Source organism: Dipodomys merriami, unplaced genomic scaffold (genome assembly GCF_024711535.1).
Source record: "Dipodomys merriami isolate MVZ:Mamm:240054 unplaced genomic scaffold, mDipMer1.0.p SCAF_21, whole genome shotgun sequence".
NCBI lineage: Eukaryota > Metazoa > Chordata > Mammalia > Rodentia > Heteromyidae > Dipodomys > Dipodomys merriami.
Window position 1 is genome coordinate 4488913 of NW_027203493.1, and position 24386 is coordinate 4513298.

General features: G+C 36.1%; 2 protein-coding genes and 1 pseudogene across 2 annotated transcripts; all 3 read right to left on the minus strand.

The window, feature by feature from the left end:
• Positions 1-5520: 5520 nt before the first annotated feature.
• LOC138834154 (olfactory receptor 8K3-like) lies at positions 5521-6464 on the minus strand (annotated as a pseudogene).
• Positions 6465-13580: 7116 nt separating this feature from the next.
• Positions 13581-14659, minus strand: LOC138833597 (olfactory receptor 8J2-like). The gene has a single exon (XM_070031878.1). The coding sequence runs from the start codon at positions 14657-14659 to the stop codon at positions 13706-13708; it is 954 nt and encodes a 317-aa protein (XP_069887979.1). The 3' UTR covers positions 13581-13705.
• Positions 14660-19433: 4774 nt separating this feature from the next.
• On the minus strand, positions 19434-20425 carry LOC138834155 (olfactory receptor 5T7-like). The gene has a single exon (XM_070032911.1). The coding sequence runs from the start codon at positions 20423-20425 to the stop codon at positions 19457-19459; it is 969 nt and encodes a 322-aa protein (XP_069889012.1). The 3' UTR covers positions 19434-19456.
• Positions 20426-24386: the final 3961 nt, after the last annotated feature.

The following is a 24386-nucleotide window of genomic DNA, read 5'->3' on the forward strand; positions in this document are numbered from 1 at the left end:
CTCCATTTTTCACATACTGTCTAGTGAGAATCATTATTTTTCTTCATCTTTGCTTCACCTTTAATCCAAATGCAAGCAATCAAGACAAAATGAAAAGAAAACAAGAGAAGATATTGTACCATTAGTTAGGAAACAGAAAGACTTGGAAAGAAATTATAAATGAAGTAAGCCAAAGCCAAAGAAACACAGGCTTCATGAATAATACTGTACACTGACAAGAATATCAGTTGTACATAATTACATTAAATATTATTTAAAAAGAAAGATATTTTATCTGGAATATAATAAATGCTTTATATAATATTTCATTTGTAGTCAGCATAGGTGACAGAAAAAAAGTCATAAAAGGGTCTTTGAAATAAATTTACCAAGCATGTAAAAATGAGACCATTCATTCTAAAACTCTGATATATTAATGAAATAAAGGGAAGAGAGATTTTTAATGAATTAGAAAGGCAGCTCAGGTTCATTCACTGAAAATCTTATTCTTAGGAAGTTGTCAAAAAATTCAGGTAATCAGATCCTACTAATTCTAGCTACTCAGGAGCCTGAGGTCTAAGGATCATTGTTCAAAGTCAGTCTGAACTCAAAAGCCTATAAGAATCTTATCTCCCATTAATTACCAGAAAGCCAGAAGCAGAGATGTGATTCAAGTGGTGGAGCACCAGTGCTCAGGCCTTGAATTCAAGCCCTATGGCACACACACACACACACACACACACACACACACACACATCACCACCACCAAAAAATCCATTTAGATTAATCTAAGTATACAAAATACTTACCAGATTTCTTATTGTTTTGAATGATCCAGAAATTCTCCTCTTGAGAATAATAATAAAGCCAAGATTACTTCTATGGTGTTGCAGCACTATTCACCTTAGCCAAGGTATTACATCAGCCCAGATAACCCTTGTGGAGTAATAGCTCAAGAAAATGTGATATATATATATATATATATATATATATATATATATATATATATATATATACAAATTTTAGTTATCTGTTATAAACAATAAATATCATTTGCAAAGAAATGAAAGGGCCTGGAAAAAAATCAAAGGATGCATATGTGGAACTTAGAATTTACTTATAAATAGATAAGCTAACATTTCAGGGCCGTGTGTAAAACCTTTCATTGAAGTGTTAACTCAAGTGTGGCAGACTCATGGAAGAATTCAAGCAGTGTAATTCCTTCAAAAGGCTAACTCACAGAGCAACAAAATAAATACCAGGAAATGGGAAGAGGAGATCAAGGAGAGGGCAGCAGATGAATGAATAAAGTTTAATGCATATTCTCCCATGAAGAAAATTGAGGGAAGAAGTAGGTTGAGAATAGTGAAAGATTCATTAAATTCATCATGTTTCATTGGACACAACCTTGTATAAATGCTAAAAGAACAAAACTATATTGTAAAAAAGGGAAAAAGTTGTAAACTCACACTTTCTGATTTCAAAATTTGATGCCAGACATGATAATTAAAGAAGTATGAATTGACAAAAAAAGAAGGCTTCCATTCAATAGAATGTAATATAGTTTGTAGTCGCTGGGACTCTATGAAAGGTCACAGAAACAGCTACAGTCAAGCCACTCACCTTTGCTAAAGAGTCTTCCTATGTTCTCCATGCTTCTTAACTCCATAAAAGCAATTTATGAGATCACTAACCCCTCTGAGAATTATCCCTGAAAGGGGAACATAATTTGCTAATCATTCCTGAGCATTGTAAAGCTCAAATGGGATATCTGCTAATTGCAAAGTGCAATTTATGTTCTTGTATAAGGAAAGTTCTGTGCGATAACTTTCTACAACTAATAACAAAATATTATACCTGTGGGATATGTTAATGGTCTTTTATTATTATACAGAACATATCTTATTATCTCAAGGCAGTGGAAATAATGGTTAAATGCTTAATATTGGTTGTTAAATCTTTGAAACATTCACAAGATGATGTACACATGTAGCTCTTTTATTCTTATCTTTATGGATATTTAAATTCACTATGGAAGCAGAATACACATTGAAAATTCAAACATTATATGGCACTTTTAAACAAACAACACATCTATTTAACAAGAATACAGATGTTGTAACAGTATCTACAAAAGAGAGCATTCCAAAAAAGTTTACCATTTTCTGCTCCATAAATTTTTCCTATACACAAAAAATGGACAACTGCTGTTTGGATTTTCAACAGCTTTGTGTTCAGCTAATCAAAAACATAAATTGTTTTATTTTACCAGACTGAGAAATTGACACATATGCAATGTATAATGACCAAATCAAGATAATTTGCATTTTAAAATAATTTAAAAATCTTTATTCACATGAAACTTGCAGAGGTTTATCAGGTACACTGTGATGTTTCAATATAAGTATCCATATGTACCAATGAAATCAAGTTAATTAACTTCATTGTTTTATTTTTAGAGCTCTCAAGCTCATAATTATTCATAAAATATTTAATATGTATTTGTGAATTATAGCCATGCTAACTGTAGTATAGAATATTAGAACTTATTCTTTCCATCTAAGAGTTTTATTACCCATGATCAACTCTCCTTCATTCTCTCATCACCCAGATTTCATACTCCCTAACAAGCACAATACTCTATTCAGCACAATTCTCTATTCAGACTGGCATGTTTACCTTTCCACATTGAAATGAATATGTGATGCATTTTTTTTTGCTGACTGGTTTATTTTACTTAGTAGTAAATTCCAGTTCCATGTATTCTAAAACATATGACATGTCACCATTCTCTGTATGGCTGAACAACTGTTTACCTTGTATATGAGATGCTTTTACCCATTTAGGTTCCATATTGCAGCTTTTGTGACTTGATACACAAAAAATCATTGATATGGAGCATGTACATGGTAAATGTTAGTATTTCATATTTTACGATTTCAGTTTCTCTTCTAGTTTACATAAGTAAGGTAAAGTTAAGTCTGTACATCAACACATTTAATTATTGGTCAAAAAAGACATTAAACATAGTTCAAGTTTTAGAACAATTACCTGTATGTACCATATTTAAAATTTTAGAACATTTTCCTGTATATCACATACATGTCAAAGTCAACTTTTTCTATAACCATTTGTTGCAAAAGAAAATCTTTGCTGCATTGCATTTACCTTACTCCTTTGTCATTATACAGTCGAATTTATTTTTATGCGTGTCTATTTTTAGGCTATACTATTCTGTTCCACTCTATTCTATTTTGTAAATGTATTTTATTATTTCACTACTGACAAGCTTTGTTGATTACTAGATATCAGTGCTAATTTTTGAAACTGAATTTGTCAGTCTCAAATTTGGTTTCTCAATATTGAGCTGGTTATTTTGGCTCTTTTACTTCTCAGTAAAACTGGGTAACATTACTGATATTTACAAAACAAATTACTACATGTATAACTGGTATCACTTATAAATAATTTTGGAAGAAGTGACATCTACACAATAATATTAAGTAGTTTTACTTTGCCTAGGTTTGGAATATCTATTTAGGTTTTCCTTTCAATAAGAATTTTTTTAATTGTGAGAATACCGTACAGAGGAGTTACAGTCACATGGGCAAGATAACGAGTACATTTCTTATCAAGCATTGTTGCCTCCTCTTTGTTTCCCCTTCCCATCCCTCTCCATACTCCTCCTTCCCCCACCCAGTCCTCCCCCAACCCCCCACCAAAGTTGTTGCGTATTTCTATATGAAATCTGAAATGTATTGAAAATATTTCATTTTTGTGGGCACGATTATAAATGGCATTAGTTTTAATTGTTCATTCAGCATGATTATTATTATTACACATAGAAGCTATTTTTCAAATTTTATTATTTATAATTAGTTGCAGATCAGAGTCATCTCCATCACCATCCCAATCACATTTTCACAATGCTACATAGGAGAGAAAGCATGTTGTACATGTCTTTCTGAGTCTGGCTTATTTTGCTTTTTTAATTTTTTTTTTTTTTTTTTTGTCGGTCGTGGGGCTTGAACTCTGGGCCTGGGCGCTGTCCTTCAGCTCTTCAGCTCAAGGTGAGCGCTCTACCACTTGAGCTACAGCGCCACTTTGCTTTTTTAATTTTTTAATTTGGTTGGTTGTGGGGCTTGAACTCTGGGCTTAGGCGCTGTCCCTGCACTCTTCAGCTCAAGGTGACCACTCTACCACTTGAGCCACAGCACCACTTCCAGTTTTCTGAGTGGTTTATTGGAGATAAGAGTCTCATGGACTTTCCTGCCTGGGCTGGCTTTGAACTGCAATCCTCAGATCTCAGCCTCCTGAATAGCTAGGATTACAGGCATGAGCCACTGGTGCCCAGTGCTTTTTTAAAAAAATTTTTATTGTAAAGATACTGTACAGAGGGGTTACAGTTACATGAGCAAGGTAATAAGTCATTTCCTATTAAGCATTGTTACCCTCTCCTCTGTTTTTCCCCTACCATCCCTTGCCTCCCCACTTCCCCCAACTCCTCCCACTGCACAAAGTTGTAAAGTTCATTTTCAAGTGTTTTGTACATCTCATTGTTACAATAGGTCATCCTGTAGCCTTATTTCATCATTTTGTTATTTCTTTTCCCCTCCCCACATTAGAAAACTGTATATACAAGATGCAGGACACCTGAATCAAATATAATTTTGCTTTTTAAATTATTTTATTTTTTGGTTGGTTGTGGGGCTTGAACTCTGGGCTTGGGCGCTGTCCCTGTGCTCTTCAGCTCAAGTGAGCACTCTACCGCTTGAGCCACAGTGCCACTTCCAACAATTTTGCTTTTATATGGTGGTATTTCCACTCCTTCCATCTTTTCTACATACAATATGATTTCTTTCATTACATGTATCATGTTTTCTTTATCTATTCAACATCCATGGGTATTTAGACTAACTAGATGACTAGTGGCTGTTGTGAATATTGCCAGTCAACATGGGCATGCAGGTTGCACTATTGTATGCTGTCTTTGATTCCTTCAGGTATATACAGGGGTGGTGATGTAGCAGGATCATATGGCATTTCCATACTTTTAGATTCATTTGTTTTGTTTGTTCATGAAAAACCTCTACAATGAATTATTCCTTGCTTAGTATTAATGCAGTACATAATGCACTAAGCAAATAGCTCCTAAGTAACATCATGTAATGGGATGCACATGGAAATTTAAATGATGTGTGAGACATAAAAATTATTCTTTATAACCTATGGATGCATATAACAACAAAAACAACAACAACAAAAGGTCTAATGGGCCCCACACACTTGAAGGTACTCCTTTAATTGTCACAGACATTTGGCAATGTAAGAATTAATGACACAAACTTCACACATTTACACTGAACTTGAAGACAAGCAAAAATGAGTTCCTAAAGGACAATCAGTACTTTTATATCTATAGTTTGAGAACCAAGAAAATACTTCTACTTTCTGATGCGTCTTTTAGCACAGGACTTTGTAAGGCTTAATACATGGAATAAACCATTGCCTTTGTGTCATTTATTGCATAACCATTGTGTATTACACTTTAAATCGAAAGTTGCAAAGGTTTCTCCACACTCTGTGCAAGGCACCTTTGACCTCTTGGTTCCTCAAGCTGTAGATAATGGGATTCAGCATGGGGATCACCAGGGTGTAAAATACAGAGGCCATTTTATCAGTCTCAAAAGAGTGACTGGATTTTGGCTGCACGTACATAAAGAATAGAGTCCCATACAATACCACTACCACCGTCAAGTGAGACCCACAGGTAGAGAAAGCCTTATTCCTGCCTTCTGCAGAATTCATCCTAAGAATAGCTACAAGGATGAGCACATAAGACACGAGGACTATCGACAGGGATGACACCAAATTGAATGCTGAAAATATCAATATTATCAATTCCACATCCCAGGTGCTTGAGCAAAGCAAGGTCAGCAGGGGAAGACTGTCACAGTAGAAATGACTAATGACAGTAGAGCCACAGAAGGAGGAAATGAAAATTTTGATGGTGGTGATCAGAGAGAGAAAAGCACTGTAGAGGTAAGGGAAGGTAGTGTCCAGCACACCTTTCGAGACATGATGACCATGTAGAGTAGAGGGTTGCAGATGGCCACGTAGCGATCATAGACCATGGCGGATAGAACAAAAAGCTCACTGATGATGAAAAAGATGAAGAAGGCTAGCTGTGTGGCACACAAGTTATAGGTGATTGTGTTCTGCTTGGTGACAAAATTTACCAACATTTGGGGTCCCACAGCTGTTGAGTAACCAAAATCAATGAGAGCCAGGTGTCTGAGAAAGAAGTACATGGGTGTTTGTAGCCTGGAGTCCACCTTGGTGAGGATGACCATGCCCACGTTGCCCAGCACTGACATCGCATAGATGATGAGGAAGAGCACAAAGAAAGGAGCCTGCAGGTCAGGGCGGTCTGTGACTCCCAGGAGGATGAAATCCGTGAGCACTGTGACATTCCCTTTCTCCATCCTGACCTGGAAGGAAACGTTCTGTGAGACCAGTCATCCACAGCCCCTGGATTTCAGGAGGTAACTCCCATTACAATTTTAGCACTTGAGAATTATGTGTACATGCAATGAATCTTGATACAGCAAAGTTTTCTGACATGAAGTCATTTTATTTTTATTATCACCTTTAAATCATTGTGCAAAGGAGTCATCAATGCCCTTTGACCTTCTTCCCACTTCTTCTTCCTCTACCCACCCCTTTCCTCACTCCCCTTACTCTTGTAGTAAAATGCATTTGATTCTGGTCGCATTTCCCCTTTTTCTCCTTTTCATTCAGCTATGCTTTTCCCCAGGACTTCAGCTTACTCCTTTCAAGTACATGTTTCCTGGTGTTTTATTTTGTTCATCTTTCATCTTGGCTTTCTAAGGAATTACACTATCTGAGATCCCCCTCTAATCTACCATATTTCAGTTAATGCATTTGTTTACACCTGCATACCACTCCATGTATTTACTTGAGTTTGTAAGCTAAGTCTAGCTTCCACATATACACCTTTATCCTTTGTCACTATTATCCTGAAATGACTCAGTTCAGAACCTAGAACCAAACTTAGAAATCATTAAAATATGCAGAATATAGCAGACATTTTACTTTGTGTCATTTACAGATTGCTGATATAAGGTAGATGTAGTTCAATATGCCATTAGAAAACATTATGACTTAGATTCAGAGTTCTTATTTTCCTAGTGTTTTTTTTTCCATTGAAAAGCACAACTGATTTGTTAAAAAAAATTCCACCAAGGTGGGCACCTGTGGCTCACACCTGTAATCCTAGCTACTCAGGAGACTTAGATCTGTGGATGGTAGTTCAAAGGAAAGTCTATGAAACTCTTATCTCCAATGAACCACCAGAAAACCAGAAGTGGCACTGTAGCTCAAGTGGTAGAGCATCCAGCCCCAAAGTTCAATCCCCATGACTGACCCAAAACAAACAAAACCAAAAACAAGCAACACAAAAAACATGCCACCATTTTTCTCTTTGACATTTTCCCTTATATATTAAAAAAATCTATTTTTATTGCCTTTAAATCAGTGTTACAAAAAGGTTACAATTCAGCATGTCCATTGATAAAGAAAATGTATCTTGTCAGTATCTCCCCTTTCATCCCACTGCATTTTTTTTTTGGTCTGTCATGGGGCTTGAACTCTAGGCCTGGGCCCTGTCCTTGAGCTCTTCAGCTCAAGCTAGCGCTCTACCACTTGAACCACAGCACCACTTCCATTATTCCAGAGTGGTTTATTGGAGCTAAAAGTCTCATGGACTTTCCTTCCTGGGCTGGCTTTGAACTACGATCCTATGATCTCAGCTTCCTGAAGAGCTACGATTACAGGTGTGAGCCACCAGCGCCTGGCAACCTCATTTTTTTTGTGTTTTTTATTTTAAAAATACTGTACACAGAGGTTACAGTTACTTGAGTAATGAGTACATTTCCTATGGAGCATGGTTACCTCCTCCTTTTGTTTTTCCGCTACTATCCCTTCCTTCCCCACTTCCCCACCTCCCTAACTCCTCCCTCCTTCCAAGTTGTAAAGTTCATTTTCAACATAGTGTCTTGTACATCTCATTGTTAGCATCTCATTGTTGGTATAAGCCTGGTTCATTCTGGCATGTTCATGTCTGTATTCTGCGTATCTTGATTGGACTCACCCCTACATCACCCTTCCTCATCACCCTCTCCCTTCCTCAAAACAAACTCAACTCTATTTTCACACATTTGACCACATTCTCTCTCCTTCACATTCTGCATGCCAAATCCTGCCTTGTGCCATCCTAGGAGACCACAAGCACCTACAAGTAAAACTGTGAAACAATGAGATGTACAAGACGCTATGTCGAAAAACAAACTTTACAACATTGGCCTGGGTGTAGGGGGATATTGTAGTCCTGGAGATGGGAGGGCAGGGATGGTAGGGGAAATACAAAGGAGGAGGCAGCAATGCTTGATAAGAAATGTACTCATTACCTTGCTCACGTAATTGTAACCCCTCTGTACGGTATTTTTACAATAAAAAGTACTTATTTAAAAATACAAGATAAAAAATAAAATGACTTAAGAATGTGTGACGATAAGAGAAATTTTATCACTTGACTGGAAATTACATGCCGTTACAGAAGCTCTGGTAGAATCATTTATACTCACATAGTATCCATACTGCACACCAGAACAACAAAATCTTTAGACTGCATCCCTGGTAGAGAATTCCAAAACAGGTTCAGCTGTCTCAAAGTTCATTCTTTAGAACCCCAGGAGAGTACAGAAATAATAGCAAATGTAAATATAGTCCCTTGCAATCACAAAGGAATAGAATAACAGTGTTAAAGTACTGTTATTCTAGAAAATAAAGTTTTGGAAATGCTCTAAAGTATGGTATAGGATATTAAGTCTATCATGGGTGAGTGACTACAATTGTGCATACAATATCAATGAGCAAGAAAAATCATATACTATATAAAATATAAATTATGTATTACATACTGAGGTTCAGTTTCTGGAAATAACTAAGTAGATATAATTTCCAGTTCTAACCACTCACCTAACATGAGAAATAAGTCCTTGTTTTCCTGTAGGGCTACTAACCTGACTGCTATCAGGAGAATTTATGAATCTCTCTTCTTTCTGCAGCCTGCTTTTGGAAGCATGAATGCAATTTTTTGGTTATTCCCAAAGCAGCTGAGAAAAATCAGTGAGGTCCCTGGGTATTTGTTTACTGTTAGGGGAATCTTTAATTTCCCGGTGGAGGAATTCTTTTCTAGGCATTGTTGATTTTCATTACTCTAAATCAAATATCTGGATTTAATTATAATAAGAGTTGGGTAATACTTTATCCACCTACAAATGTAGTTACCTCAACAGTCAGCATTTCTCGCAATAGTACTTGAATCAAGTTTTTGTGTATGTATGTTGATTCTGGGGCTTGCACTCAGGGCCTGGATGCTGTCCCTGAGCTTCTCTGTTTTTAAGGCTAGTGCTCTACCACTTGAGCCATAGTTCCACTTCCAGTGTATTGATGCTTAATTGGTGATTAGAGGCTTTCCTGCCTAGGCTGGCTTCAAACTGTGATCCTCAGATGTCAGCCTCTTGAGTAGTTAGGATTTCAGGCTTGAGCCACCAGAGCCCAGTTTACACCAAGTTTTATGGCAGTGGACAATGATTTAACATTTAAACTTGTCCTGCAGTTAATTTTAAATATGTAGAATGTGTAAAAGTTACAAATCTATGCCTGTTTCCTGTTTATGTTTTTCTGACTCTTAAGTGGCATGGCTTCACAGAATCAGATTCACAATAAGCCATTTTTCCCTCTAGTGTCTTGCACCATGTTGATGCCCTCTCTGCTAGACCTTGTATTTTATAGTTGTTGAGCAAATATTGATGATGTTAGGTTGAAAAGTCATGAGACAGATGAGACAGGAAGTTAAGCACCAAAATGTTATGGCAACAGAAGTATATAAGGAAATGTTTATTGCCATATTTGGTTACATGGTGATCAAGAAACACATTTTGTCCTGTTGCTGTGGCTCATAACTGTATTCCTCAGTTACTAAGCAGGCAAAGATGTGGATGATTATTGTTTGCAGAAAAAAAAACTGAGTGAGATTCCATTTCAAACAAAAATGGAAGTGTGGTAACATACACTGTAGTCATCGCTACACAAGATAACCCAGGATGACTTGGGCAGAGTCTCAAAGCCCTATTCAAAAGATAACTAAAGCAAAAAGGAAAAAGAAATAATTAGAATGTTTTCCTAGTATGACTACAAGCCCTAATACTGCCCCAAAGCAAAAATCACAAGAAGCAAAACTGTATAATTTTTTCAATACAAAAATACTTCCATGATTAATCATTTCAATGAATGTAAATCAATGAATCATTACACTTAATTTGTGATTGTGTAAGGCATTTATAAAATCGTTTACTTTTGAAATGTATAATATGTATTATTTTTAATCAGCTGGGTGCCGGTGGCTCTGGCCTAGAATCTTTAGCCATTCAGGAGGCTGAAATCTGAGTGTCATATTTAATGCCAGCCTAGCAGGAAAGCCCCTGAAGTTATTATTGTCACTAACCACCCTAAAGCTAGAAGCAAACTGTTGCATAAATACTAGAGTGCTGCACTTCAGTAAGAGAACTCAGCAACAGATCCCAGGTACCGAACTGAAGCCTCAGAACTCCCACACCCCCAAGCCCAAATTATTTTTAATGATTAGAAATGTAAGTTGACTACTATAGCTCAAATTGCTGTTAGGATAGTTAGAAATAACTAGATGTTTAAACATTTGCATTTCGGTTAACCCAAATCCATATAAAGAGATAAATAATTCTCTTTCAAAAACAGCAAATGCATAAACAAAACTTGTTTAGCATGGATAATATGATCAGAGCTATAAATCATTGATCCTATCTTCCTAATAGTTTGGTAGTGGGTCCTGCTTGGTTGTTGGAATTTATCACATCTGGAGTATGGCAAGAGTTAGGTGAGTGTGTGTATGTAAACATGTCTCATTGTGGAATGCTTGGAATAGATTATTTTATTCAGTGAATGCACTGTAAAGTGTGTGTGTGTGTGTGTGTGTGTGTGTGTGTGTGTGTGTGCATTGTGAAGGCTTAAGTCCATTTGTTCGCTGGAAAGTCAGAGGACCAGACAAGTGCTCAGGTTAAGAAACAAGTTGCTTCAGAACAAGTGGGACCAATGAGTTGGTGTCATGAACAGGCTTAAGGGCTTCGAGATTCCCTGGAAAGCACTGAATGTGTTGTAAGCATTAAAAGTATAAGCAGCTAGAACCTGATGTCCACAGATATCCACAGCAGCATGTGATGCTCTCCCTCTGGAACAATGAAGGTCTCCCTTTGTTGTCACTTTCATTCTATCCCGTCTTCTCACCTATTACGTGTTGACTCCCATATGCAGGGAGTGGCTTTCCCCTATGATGGTTATTCTGTAAGCCATTCCTTTCTGAAGGCAGCTGCCCACATCTGCCCAGTACACCCGTGCTTTACTAATCTCCTAGATGTGCTCCAATACCATGAAGGACAATCAAGATTCACCATCACAATGTTACTCCAAGTGGAAAAAGAGATTGCCACATGTATTGTCATTAGAAAGCTTTTATGAAATGCTGGTGTCTGTCAACTCATCACCATGAAGGAAGAAGTAGGAAAGAGGATTAAAGTCAGAGAAAAGTATTTCAACAGAAAGATATTAGTAATAGATTTGCTGGAAATAGAGCTAGGAAAATGGCTGTGGGCAATCTCTAGAGGAAGGAAAAAAAACAAGAGAATAGATCATTTCCTGAGCTTCCAGGAGGAAGAGACTGCTGATACATCTACCATACACATTAAAAAAATAAAGTGTTCAATGGTTAAAACTACAAATCTATTGCTAGTATTGAGACCAGGTATCTCAATCACTGTGGGATATGCCTTGCTTTCACCTGCTCTGCTTCTGTTTGACTACATTAGAAACTGACTCATTGACCTAAGAACCTTAGTTGCTGAATGTAATTAATTTATGACTCCTCCACCCCCAAAATGTATTTTTTCCTTTACCTCACATGTCAGTGCTTTTCTTTTTCACTGGATCATTATACATTAGTAATAGTTTCTCTGTACAGATTTGGTAATAACTAGGCACAATTTTTTTCACCCCTCTGGAATAGTTGGGAGAACATGTGAGTCTTTCAGGAAACAGGGCCTTGTCTTGCTTTTTGTTTGTCGATTTTATGTTCTTTAGTTGAATAACATTTTGCTCTAAATCATATCAAATAAAAATACTAGAAGAAGTGAAGTTTAATGTATGCTTTCAAAATAAAAATTTTCACTGTATTTGATCTTGGTTCCCTGTTATTATATATACATTTATTTAAAATAAAAATTTTCACTGTATTTGATCTTGGTTCCCTGTTATTATATATACATTTATTTGAATTAGGGGAGGGGAGGGGAACAACAGAATGGTGAGACAAAGGACAAGGTGGGGGACAATCCAACAGTGATATACACAAGACAATATGTTGGAAATTATCTGTACAACTTTGGGGGGGGTTGAGGGGAGGGAAAGTAGGAGAAAATGAGGGAAGGGATAACAAGAAATGTATTTATTACCTTACTTATGTAACTGTAACCCCTCTGTACATCACCTTGACAATAAAAATAATAAAACATATTTTAATACAGCAGGTTTTAATATGAGGTACTAAAATTACCCAGAGGAGAGTTAAAATAGTAATACAGATTGATTCTGATCACAATACTTTATATGCATATGTGAAAATAGAATAATAAAATCCACTATATTGGTTTAAATGGGGGTGTAAAAGAAAGAGTAATAGAAACAATTACAAGAAAGAAAAAACATGGGGGGAAGAGGGGAGATGGGAAGGGATAGGAAGGGGAAACAAAGGAGGAGGCAACAATGCTTGATAAGAAATGTACTCATTACTTTGGCTTTGTAATTGTAACCCCTCTGTATGTATTTTCACAATAAAAAAGAAAGAGTATAGTGTGAATTAGATCAAAGTACATTCCATGGATTTCTGGAAATAAAACAATGAAACCCCTTTGTGAAATTATATGATAATTAAAAATTAACTCTGAGGTTTTAAATTTTTTTCGTTGAATATTAGCACATTCCTTTGTGTGGAAGCACTAAGCAAGAGAGATGAAAATAGATTTTTTTCTATTTGCTTTAGTTCGTTTTTCACATGTCCTAATTACATATGAATTTAACATTTAGGTCTAGTATGTATGCGCTTCTAAAAGTAACTTTTCTGATGTACATTTTATCTTTAAGAAAAGATAGAGATGGTTCCTTAGAAATTCAGAATCTGTTGAATAAGATGCTATGAAATAAAAACATCATTTTTGCTGTCTAAATACAAAATATCATTTGGAAGGAGAAGATTCTGAGCCTTGATATCAACCAAGAAATGATCCCCACACATCTGTACCACCTGTTCCCTGGTTTTAGGAAATATAAGAACCATTTGACATATTATATTGTACTTTTGAAGCATACCAATTTCATAATTTATCATATGCATGTGATGCTTTCTTTTCTGGGCACTTAAATCTGGGATACAATCGATTACATTTTATGTCAAAGGAAATGAAGGAATTCCTCTCAGCAGGTATTGCCACTTTCTTTCGAGAACAGTATTTTAAGGAAGGGAACCAAACCTCTTACATAAATGGAATTGCAGTTTTCAAGTTAACAGGGGTTTGCATGACAGGCAGGAGCTCCTGAAGAATGTTTTCAAAGTGTCCTTTACATCCTTGTTCCTCAGGCTGTAAATCACAGGGTTTAGCATGGGTATCACTAAGGTGTAGAAGACAGAGGCCATTTTGTCCGTGTCCAAGGAGTGGTTGGTCCGGGGTTGCAGGTACATGAAAAGAAGAGTCCCGTAGAAGATCGTGACTGCTGCCATATGAGAACCGCAGGTGGAAAAGGCTTTCTTCCTCCCCTCCGAAGTGCGTATCCTCAAAATGGCCAGGATAATGTTGAAGTAGGATATCAGAACAATAATCATGGAGAAAAACAAATTGGTTCCGGAGAAGAAGAACACAGCTGTTTCTGGAGCAGAGGTGTCTGAACAGGACAATGCTAACAAAGGGATGTCATCACAGTAGAAATGGTTGATGACGTTGGAGGAGCAATAGGACACGGAGAACACACAAGAGGTGACCACCACCGCGGTGAACAGGCCGTAGAGGTAAGTAAGAGACACCAGCAGGACGCAGACCTGCCGGGACACCACCACCGTGTACATCAGAGGGTTGCAAATGGCCACGTAGCGGTCATAGGCCATCACGGCCAGCATGAAGATCTCAGCCACAATGAAAACCAGGAAGCCGCCCAGTTGGGTGGCGCATTCGTAGTACGAGGTGCTCTTCTTGGCTGCTAAGAAGTTGATCAGCATTTTAGGGGCAATGACAGTAGAGTCCCCAAGGTTGATGATGGCCAGGTGTCGCAGGAAGAAGTACATGGGGGTGTGAAGCCGAGGATTAATGCTGGTGAGTGTGATGATGCCCAGGTTCCCAATGACCGTCAGTCCATAGATGACCAGGAAGACAAGAAAGAGGGGGATTTGCAGCTCTGCGCGCTCAGAAATTCCCATCAGGATGAACTCGGCCACGTGGGTATGATTCCCAGAAGCCATTTATGTTATATTCATCTTAAGAGGAAAAAATATATTCATAAAATAGTCCAAATTACTGTGTCTTTTTGATGCTGCTAATAAATGTTTTATTAAAAACCATCAGTTTTCTTGGTCAAATTAGACTTCAATTATGGCTTTTCCCCTCCCATCTTTTCAGGAGCCCTAGAAACACAAGGGACAAAACCAAGTTCTTGGGCATTGCTTGGTTTTGACCTTTTGCTTATTCATTGTATGGTACTTGGTAAAGTGCACATATAGTTCACTATTGTATTGGTTAATATTTTCATGAATGAGTGTTGTACAACATTTGATGCATACAACAGTGTGAGTGTGTGTGTGTGTGTGTGTGTGTGTGTGTGTTCCCAGTGATAAAAGAGATTGGCCTTTTGTGACTGAAAAGCCAAAATGACTTCAGGTCATGCTATTCCCAGATTTCCCTGTTATTTTGTCAAAATCATCCTGTCATCAGACTCCTAGAGAATTTCAGTATTTGTGAGAAATGTTGTCTATAACCTGAGATTTTCTTTGTTCATTTCTCTCACTCCCTTCTCCTCTTAATGTCATTAACAGACTCACATCTCAGTACTTACCCTTTGTTGTGTCTTTCAGAAATGCGTAATCCTTTCTTTCACCAAATAAGTAGTTCTTCCTACTTTGTCTCCTCTCCTTCCTCAAACGCCTCTTATTTTCTTCTAGCACTCCTTCCTATCTATTCCATTCACAGTTATTCCAGTTCCCCTTCAATTAATTATGGGCTGCTCCAATTTATTTTATTTTACATCTAGGTTAGGTTTTTGTTGTTGTTGCCAGTGCTGGCACTGGAACTCAGGGCCTGGGCACTGTCCCTGAGCTTTTTGCTCATGGCCAGTATGACTTGAGCCTGATCTTCACTTTCAGTTCACTTCAACTTATTTCTTTTAACTTTATAATTAGTATCTTACCTTTCCTGTCTTACTCCCAAAAATATGAGTGTGAATAAGGATCAAATAAAAATTAAATCTTAATGATTTTGAAATTAAATTTTACTGGTCTAGGAGGTGATATCTTGTTCTTTTTACTTCCATTCTTAGATATAAACCCAGGGCCTTTTGCACAATAAACAAGCACTCTTCCACTGAGCTTCTCCCTAAGCCCTTGGGATTTGTCTAAATTTTTTTTAGACCTATGCTGTGTTTGGAACAACCTCCCCCCCCAAAACTTTCCACATATATCTGAGAGTCTACCAAATAAATAATTTCAGTAATATTTTCAACTTACAGTTTTACAATCTAAATAATGCAAACATAAATATTAAAAATTCTCATTTTTAATTTGCAGTGATTTTGTGAGCCTTTCTTGGAAACTTCAGATTTTTCAGAGACATTTGAGAAACTTCCTTTGTGGGGGTTAAAGCCTCTGCTATAACTTTTGCTAGTTTTGAAGTAGAAAAGTACATCCTTTTACATGCTATGGTGAGCTACAGTGAGAAGTACACCTGTCTACAGTGAGAAGTACACCTGTCTGCAGTGAGAAATACACCTGTCTCATTTATCCACTGGGAATCTGGCCATCATCAACTTCCATCCCCGTCCTTGCCATAATCAAAATGTCAGCACGTGGAGCCACCTGGAAGGCAGGCACAGCCTTTTAGTCTGGAGTCTAATTTGAAAAGTAAATCATTCAAATGTACTTGCAATTTACGTTTAGACATAGACATAAGAAACGTTTTCTTCTGTAGCCTACCTGTGCAGCGGCCTGCTGAGATGAGACCTCCGTTGAGGCAGCTGCACAAAGCAAGGAGACAGGTTTTGTGTTGCTCACGTCCCTGAAGGGCTCCACCCTGAGGTGCTTTCTGGAGAGCCAAGTCCCCGAACACTACAAATAAAATTTCCAGAGGGAAAGAAAGACAAATGAAAAATAGCGTGCTCATTACTCATGCCCACTCTCAGAATTTCACACTGAGTAAAACGTGAAGGTTGCCTTGGATTTCATTGGTTATGTTGAATAACATAGAGTATTTATTGAATAAAACACACAATATGTATATAATATATATTATTTATGCATTAATATGTGTATAGATTTATATAATATATGCATGTATTAGACATTTTATATATATGTACATGATATACATATAATAGATACTATATGTAGTATGTATAATGCATAATACATATGTATTATATACTATAAATGTACATAATATACATAATATGCATATATGTAAAATATATCTCTATATATAATTAGTATGTTATGTATGAATATATTAACATATACTGCATCTATTATATTATACCACACATGTAGATGATATATTATTGCTTAAATTATCTTACAGTGCATACTTCATACAAGGAGAATCTATTAGCTTGAGTAACTGTTACCAAATATTTTATAACCCCTGTCTTCACTGTATTTGATGTTGGTATAATTTGTGGTGGGGAAGAGAAAAAAACAAATTGTTTAAATAGGGATACAGGTGGACCCATTGCAACAATGAGATGTACAAGACGTTATGTCGAAAAACTTTGGTGGGGTTCATTTCACCTAACATCAACTTATCTGAAATAAACAAATGCTTAAATAGGGATACAGGTGGACTCATTGCAACAATAAGATGTATAAGTTGTTATGTCGAAAAATGAACTTTACAACCTTGCCGGGGGTGGGGGGAGGGTGGCCGTGGATGGGGGAGGGAGATGGGAAGGGGAAACAAAGGAGAAGGCAACATTTATTGATAAGAAATGTACTCATTACCTTGCCCATGTAATTGTAACCCCTCTGTAAGGTATTTTCAAAATTAAAAAAAAAGATCTTTGCCTCCTGATTAGCTAGGCTTAAGGAGTACAGGCTTACAGGACACTGGTGCCTGGGTAAATTACAAGCATTTTCTTTAAAAATATTTCATTGTATTTTACATGATAGCTTCACTATGAACAATTTCAGTGTGCAATACAGAATTGTAAATATAAGTATAAGGTTTTACTACTGAAATCTAGAACTTTGACTCTTCATAGTTGAGATTTAAAGTCTATTAGCAACACCCCATTTGCACCAACCTTCAGCTCAGTGTAACAATAATATCACTTTCTTATTTTGAAATATTACAACATTTACATAAATAATTCCAGATAATGCACTGGAATACATAAATATCTTATATATTATATGGACATATTAGGAAAGATTGTTTGGAACTAATTCTATTATAAAAATTCACAGATACATGTATTTAATTACATTGACTGTCATGAATTATGGTGAAACACAAATTTATGTACTCAACAAAGTAGACTCCATTTATAAGCAATTTAAGTTTGTGTGATTCCACTATTTTTTCACACTGTGGATGCCTTGGTCTTCAAATAATGTTAATATATTTAGCTAGACATTTTCTGATTTTGTTAAATATGCAAACTTGTGAAATATTTCCAATTTATTTTCTAAATGTCAGTAACTGATATAAATTCTACAGGAGGGTGGAAATGTTTTCTTTCCTCAATAAAATTTTAAACTTGATTCACTTTTATGAGCATCTAAGAACACTTGCTATTATTTTATGCTAACATTTTCCAGATAATTAAAGAAATAGGATTACCAGGGAGGAATTTTTTCTTAGTAAAATCTGAATATTTTATCCTGCTATCACTGGAGATTCTATTACTTATTAATTCAACAGAAGTATCTGCTTTCTCAAGTTGTCTGGTCTTCGTTAACATTGTGGTTGATTTCTATGATATGTGCTTAGAAATATTTAAACCATAAATTCACTATCCTTTGTAATTTTAAGTTTTGTTTAAAGAAGATTTCTATTCTTTATAGTACTTTGTAGTACATTATGTGCATCTGTATGCATATATAAAAATAATTACCAATAAAGGAGATCCTAATTCACATTGTTTTAATATGTATTGATAATCAAAATAAATAATAAATAAATTATAAAACATCATAGGAGCACATATGTATGTTTTACATATTTCAGTTTGTAAGCACATGTAGAGATGTGTGCATAGATTATCATGAATGTTGTATAAAAAGAAAGAGGTGTTGCAGTTCTTTGGAAAATGTAACAACATGGAAGACAATGTGGCCCATAATTTTATTTTAAAATATAGGAACAGAATATTTAGTGAAGTAAGACAGACCCCCAAGAAACATAGGTTCCATAGTTTCCCTTATTTGCAATAATTAGTATATGCCTAGGATAATCTTAGCAGGTGAGCAGAATAGCTCAATAGCTATGTACATATGACCATATAAGATGACGCTAAGTGAAATGAACTCCAAGACATGGACACAAGAAGTTTTTCTTTGTTGTTGTTTTTAATGTACTATGTGATATTTTGTTTCTTTTGTATGGTTTTTCCCCTTATGGTATATCCCGTTGTCACTGTATTTGATTCTGGTACCCTAGTATTGTATATATGCTTATTTGAATTAGGGAAGAGAAGGGGAACAACAGAATGGTGAGACAAAGGACAAGGGGAAACCAGTACAACAGTGATAGACAAGAGACAATATGTTGGAAATGATCTGTACAAGTTGAGAGTTGGGGGATGGGGGCAGAGAAAGGAGAAAAGTGAGGGGAAGAGTAACAAGTTTGACAAGAAATGTACTTATTACCTTAGTATGTAACTGTAATCTCTCTATACATCACTTTCACAATAAAGAGAAAAAAACTTAAAAATACTAACATTAAACTAAAATAAAATATAGGCCCAGAAGAGAATCATGAAATGCATTTAATCGGACGTCTTCCTCCTGTTCTACATTCTGAGCACCAATTCCATCCTATGTGATTTTTTTTTTTTAATAGGAGAAGCACACGTTCTTGTTGAACCGGGTTTTCTCCAACACTTTGTGCATGGCTGCCTGTACATCCCTGTTCCTCAGGCTATAGATCACGGGGTTCAGCATGGAGATCACAATGGTGTAAAACAGCGACACGATCACATCATGCTCCAGCGCATAATTAGAGCTGGGCCTGACGTAGGTGAACACAGCTGTGCCATGGAAAACCGACACTACCGTCAGGTGAGAGCCGCAGGTAGAGAAAACCTTTCGCTTCCCTTCTGCAGAACGCATCTTCAGGATCGCAGCCAGAATGAAGCCGTAGGAGACCAGGACGATCAGAATGGTGACCAGCTCAATAGACCCCGCGCAGTAGAAGAGGAGCAGCTGGTTTATATGAGTGTCAGAACAAGAAATTGCCAGGAGAGCTGGGATATCACAGAAGACGTGCCTGATTTCGTTGGAGCCACAGAAGGACAGCCTGAAAGTGGCCACCGTGTGAATTGTGGCATGGATAAAGCCAGCGATAAAGGAAGCCACGATGAGGGGCACATAGACTCTGGGTGACATGCTCACTGTGTAGAGAAGGGGGTTGTAGATGGCTACGTAGCGATCATAAGCCATGGCAGCCAATAGAAAGCATTCTGTGGTCCCACACGTCACAGCAAGAAACAACTGTGCCGCACAGCCAGACAGCGGAATGACTTTCTTCCTTGACATCAGATCTGCTAACATATTTGGGGTGATAAGGGAAGAATAGAAAGCATCTATGGAAGACAAGACGCTCAGGAAATAGTACATAGGGTTGTGGAGTCGAGAATCCCCAATGACCAATACAATCAGTCCTAAATTTCCCACAAGGGTGAAAAGGTAAATTAGCAGAAACAGGAGAAAGAAGAAAACCTTCAGCTGAACGTTGTCTGTGAAGCCTTTCAGTATGAACAGAGACACTTCAGTGATATTCTTCGTGTTGAAATCTGAGGACATCCTTGAAAACATTTCTTAAAAAATGACAGTCATATTAAAGAATGCATTAAAGAGGTGTGTACTATTGACAATGAATAATGACTACAGATAATGACTACATCTATCTATCTATCTATATATATACATATAGGGCACACATAGGTGTGGGTATGTACATAGGTGTACATATATGGGTGTGTACAGGTGTATTTGGGCTGTGTGGTTTCCCAGAAGCAGATTAGTAGAGAGTGACATTAAAAGTGATCAAATAATCTTGCTATTCATTGCTGCACCTGGTGGGCCGTAAAGATGTTTTACACAGTGACTGGAACTCAGGCTATTTTCAAATTTTCAACTCTTTATCACCAAATGCCACTCTTTTCAAAGTAAATATCACCAGAATGCAAACTGGATGGCCTAAAACATTTCTTCAGACATCCAAACACTTGAGCTGATAGATCAAGCATATTGCAAAATAGAATCACAGTTCTGCATCTTTCAACCATTGTGTGGAATGGTTTACTTTCATCTAGTTTCCTGAAGCATGTGAATTTTGATATTTATATTGCTTAAAAGTTTATTATGGATAAGGAAAATTAACAAATATAATAATTTGAATTAAAAAAATTTTAAATTAGACTTGCTAGTCTCATAAAAGTCAATACAATGTATTTCATGCTTTGCCAACATGCCATATATGGGTTGGTGTATCTTTAGAAAATTAAAAGATTAGTAAATTCTACAATTGTTTGAAAAAGACACAAACATCATCGCAATCAAAGTTCTCCATTATAATTGAGCTTAATTTGTTTCAAGTAAATAAAATGTTTCAGCTAAATTTGTGTTGAGAAAAAAATGTCTGCTAGATACTAAACAAAAATTTGGACTGTAATTCATAAGCAACATTATTACACCATGCAATTCATAGTCATGTACAGAAAACCACTGTGATTCTTGAAGATTGAATAATATGGGATGAACTTCTGGAATGCACATAAATCTAAATCTATAAATTCAACTTGAATGAAACGAACAAAACTTTGAATAGCTTGACTTCTATGATGAATCAGTGAGTTTGCTAAAGAGGAGATTACAATACCAGCCATTGATTGGACATCTCATGCAGAAATGAACTTTGGGGAACATTATGTCATTTACCTAACAGTAGCAGCCAATATTCAGTGCAAACTCTGGCACTTCTCTCATAGTCATCTTTTCACTATCCTCTGCTAGGAGTTTTATGACTCTCTTCTGCCTCATCATATCAAAACAAATACTGTAACTGATGTTTTAGAAACTCAAAATGCTAAAACTATGAAATAAGTAATACAAAATGATTACTGAAGTAAAAAACAATACAGAGATGTTAGGTATTATTTGTCATAATATCGTGTAAAGATCCAAATAAATATATCTAAAGTTTCCTTACCTTCTGTTAATCCGTAAGAAACTGTCTTTAATGTAGAGTAACTTCATTAGGAAAGCACATACTTCATTCAATGAAAACACATACTATCGAAAAAGCCACAAGCAGTTATAGATATTTAAATTCAATATTTTATATTTTTCTTATATATTTTATGTTTATATTTTCTTATCTCTTCTAGGAAGATTTGGTATTTAATTCTAGGCAGAACTCTGAGTAAATCAAAAAGTACAAGTAATTTGAGATGTAATATTTAGCAGTGAAAATGTGTAGCAGAAAAATAGCCAAGAGAACTTAGAAATTTTCAGTGGTAACCCTCAGAATACACTGCTATTTATTGTATGTTTTCTCAGGATGAGCATGCTAAGGTTTCAGAACAGTGTCAATATGGCTGATTAATTTGTTTGAATCTACTTACTGATTTAACTATGAGGAATCCCACGGGAGAGGCTCTGAGGGGAATATGCCCAATTATTTTTTGATTTAATACAGTGTAGTTGTTTAGCTCATAGCATTTAAAAATTAGGGTAATAAGGCTCTACCTGCTGATGTGTATTGAGTGAATGGTATTCTTTAGCCTTGGTATAAAGTGCTTCTGACTTGCATTTTTCCTGATGACTTATAATGGTGATGACCTTTGTATATGCTTATTGACCATATAAGAGGATATTCAAGTTCATTATCAATTTATGTATTAGCTATTTAGTTATTATGTGATAGGATCATCATTTACTTTTCACATTAACTCTGTACTAGATGTTTTGCAAATACTTTATCATTTGCCTTTTCAGGGTGGTCATTACTCTTTGTAATGTACAGTCTTAGAAGACTGTAAGTTTGATATAGTTTATCTCATATAATTTTATTTTTGTTGCTTGAATTTGTATCATATCTTGGCTTTGGTGTCTCTGAGTTTCTTCTCTCAATATAATTCATTCAAGGTCCATCAATTTTTCACTAGATGACATAATATTATTCTTTTTATACATTTTTATAATAAAAATACTGTACAGAGAGGTTACAGTTACATGAGCAAGGTAATGAGTACATTTCCTATCATTGTTACCCTCCTTTATTTTTCCCCTACCATCCCCTCCCTCCAACCTCTACAACTACACTCCCATCAATATTATTCTTTATGATGAATGAATAAAATTCCTTTGTAAAATTGTGTGTGTGTGGATATGCATGCACATGTGTGTGAATAATTATCATGATCCATTCATCAATTGGAGGGCATCTGGGCTATAATAACTTGGCTATGGTAGCTAGAGCTACAATGAACATGCCTGTGTAGGTGCTCTTTCTATGTCCTGACTTGCAATTTTTGGATAAATGTTCCAAAGTGGTATGATGGATCATAGAGTTATTCTACTTTTAGTTTTCTGAGTAATCTCTATACTTTCCATTTTTGTGTTTGTTTTTCACACTCTTATAGTAGGCCCATCTATGTGACGCATTGTTTCTGGGCTGTCAATTGGACTGCATTGATCAACTGTTCTTCATTGTATTGGTATAATTGATTTCTGAATTTCTTCTATTTATTTAAATGAAATTTATTTTAAGTGATAGATAAAGACATCAGGGGTAAACATATGGGAATGATGAAGCATTTATATGTACATAGACATTGTATAGTATGTATTGTGGTATAAGCATTTTCTATCATAAAAGATTATCATTTTTAAAATAAAACATTTTTACTCCTTATTATGATCAACCTACCTGGTAAAAACACAATAGAAATTATCTCTAGCTAATTGATGAACATTCTTCATCCTCTTAATCTCCCAGTGTGTGATGATAACTTTTGTCTGTATGTTCTACTCCTATATTATTTTTTTCTGTTGGTCATAAAGCTTGAACTCTGGGCCTGGACGCTGTCCCTCAGCTCTTCAGCTCAAGGCTAGTGCTCTACCACTTGAGCCACAATGCCCACGTCTGGCTTTTTCTCTGTACATGGTGCTGAGTAATCGAACCCAGAGCCTCATGCATGTGAGGCAAATACTCTACCACTGAGCCACCTTACCCAGTCCCCTTCTATTTTTAACTTTTATGAAATCAATTTTGATTCACCTTGTATTATATTTGACCTTACGTGCAATAATACAATCTCTCATCATTCCATCTTAAGACTGAAAATTAATACATTCTGTAAATCCTACAATTTATTTATACATCATGGGAGTATAAATATGTCCATCATACATGATGGACACTTTGGTTGCTTCCAGATTAAATCTATTGTAAAAAGTGCTGGAATGCAAATCAGAGTGTAGAATTCTTTTTCAATCACCATTTTCAATCTTTTGGATATGTACTTAGCATGGAATAGCCAGATCACATGGTAGAGTTCTTTAATTCCTTATCAATACCTATCATTTTAAGTTATGTTTAAAGACTTTTTCTACATTGAAACATACACATTGACACATACATTTATATAGACACTCAAGACTAACCTATAATATGCACAGATGCCCTGTATCAATGACTATGATTAAATTTTCACATCCGAAGAAATAACCATATGAAAGTAATAAAGACAGTCTTTTA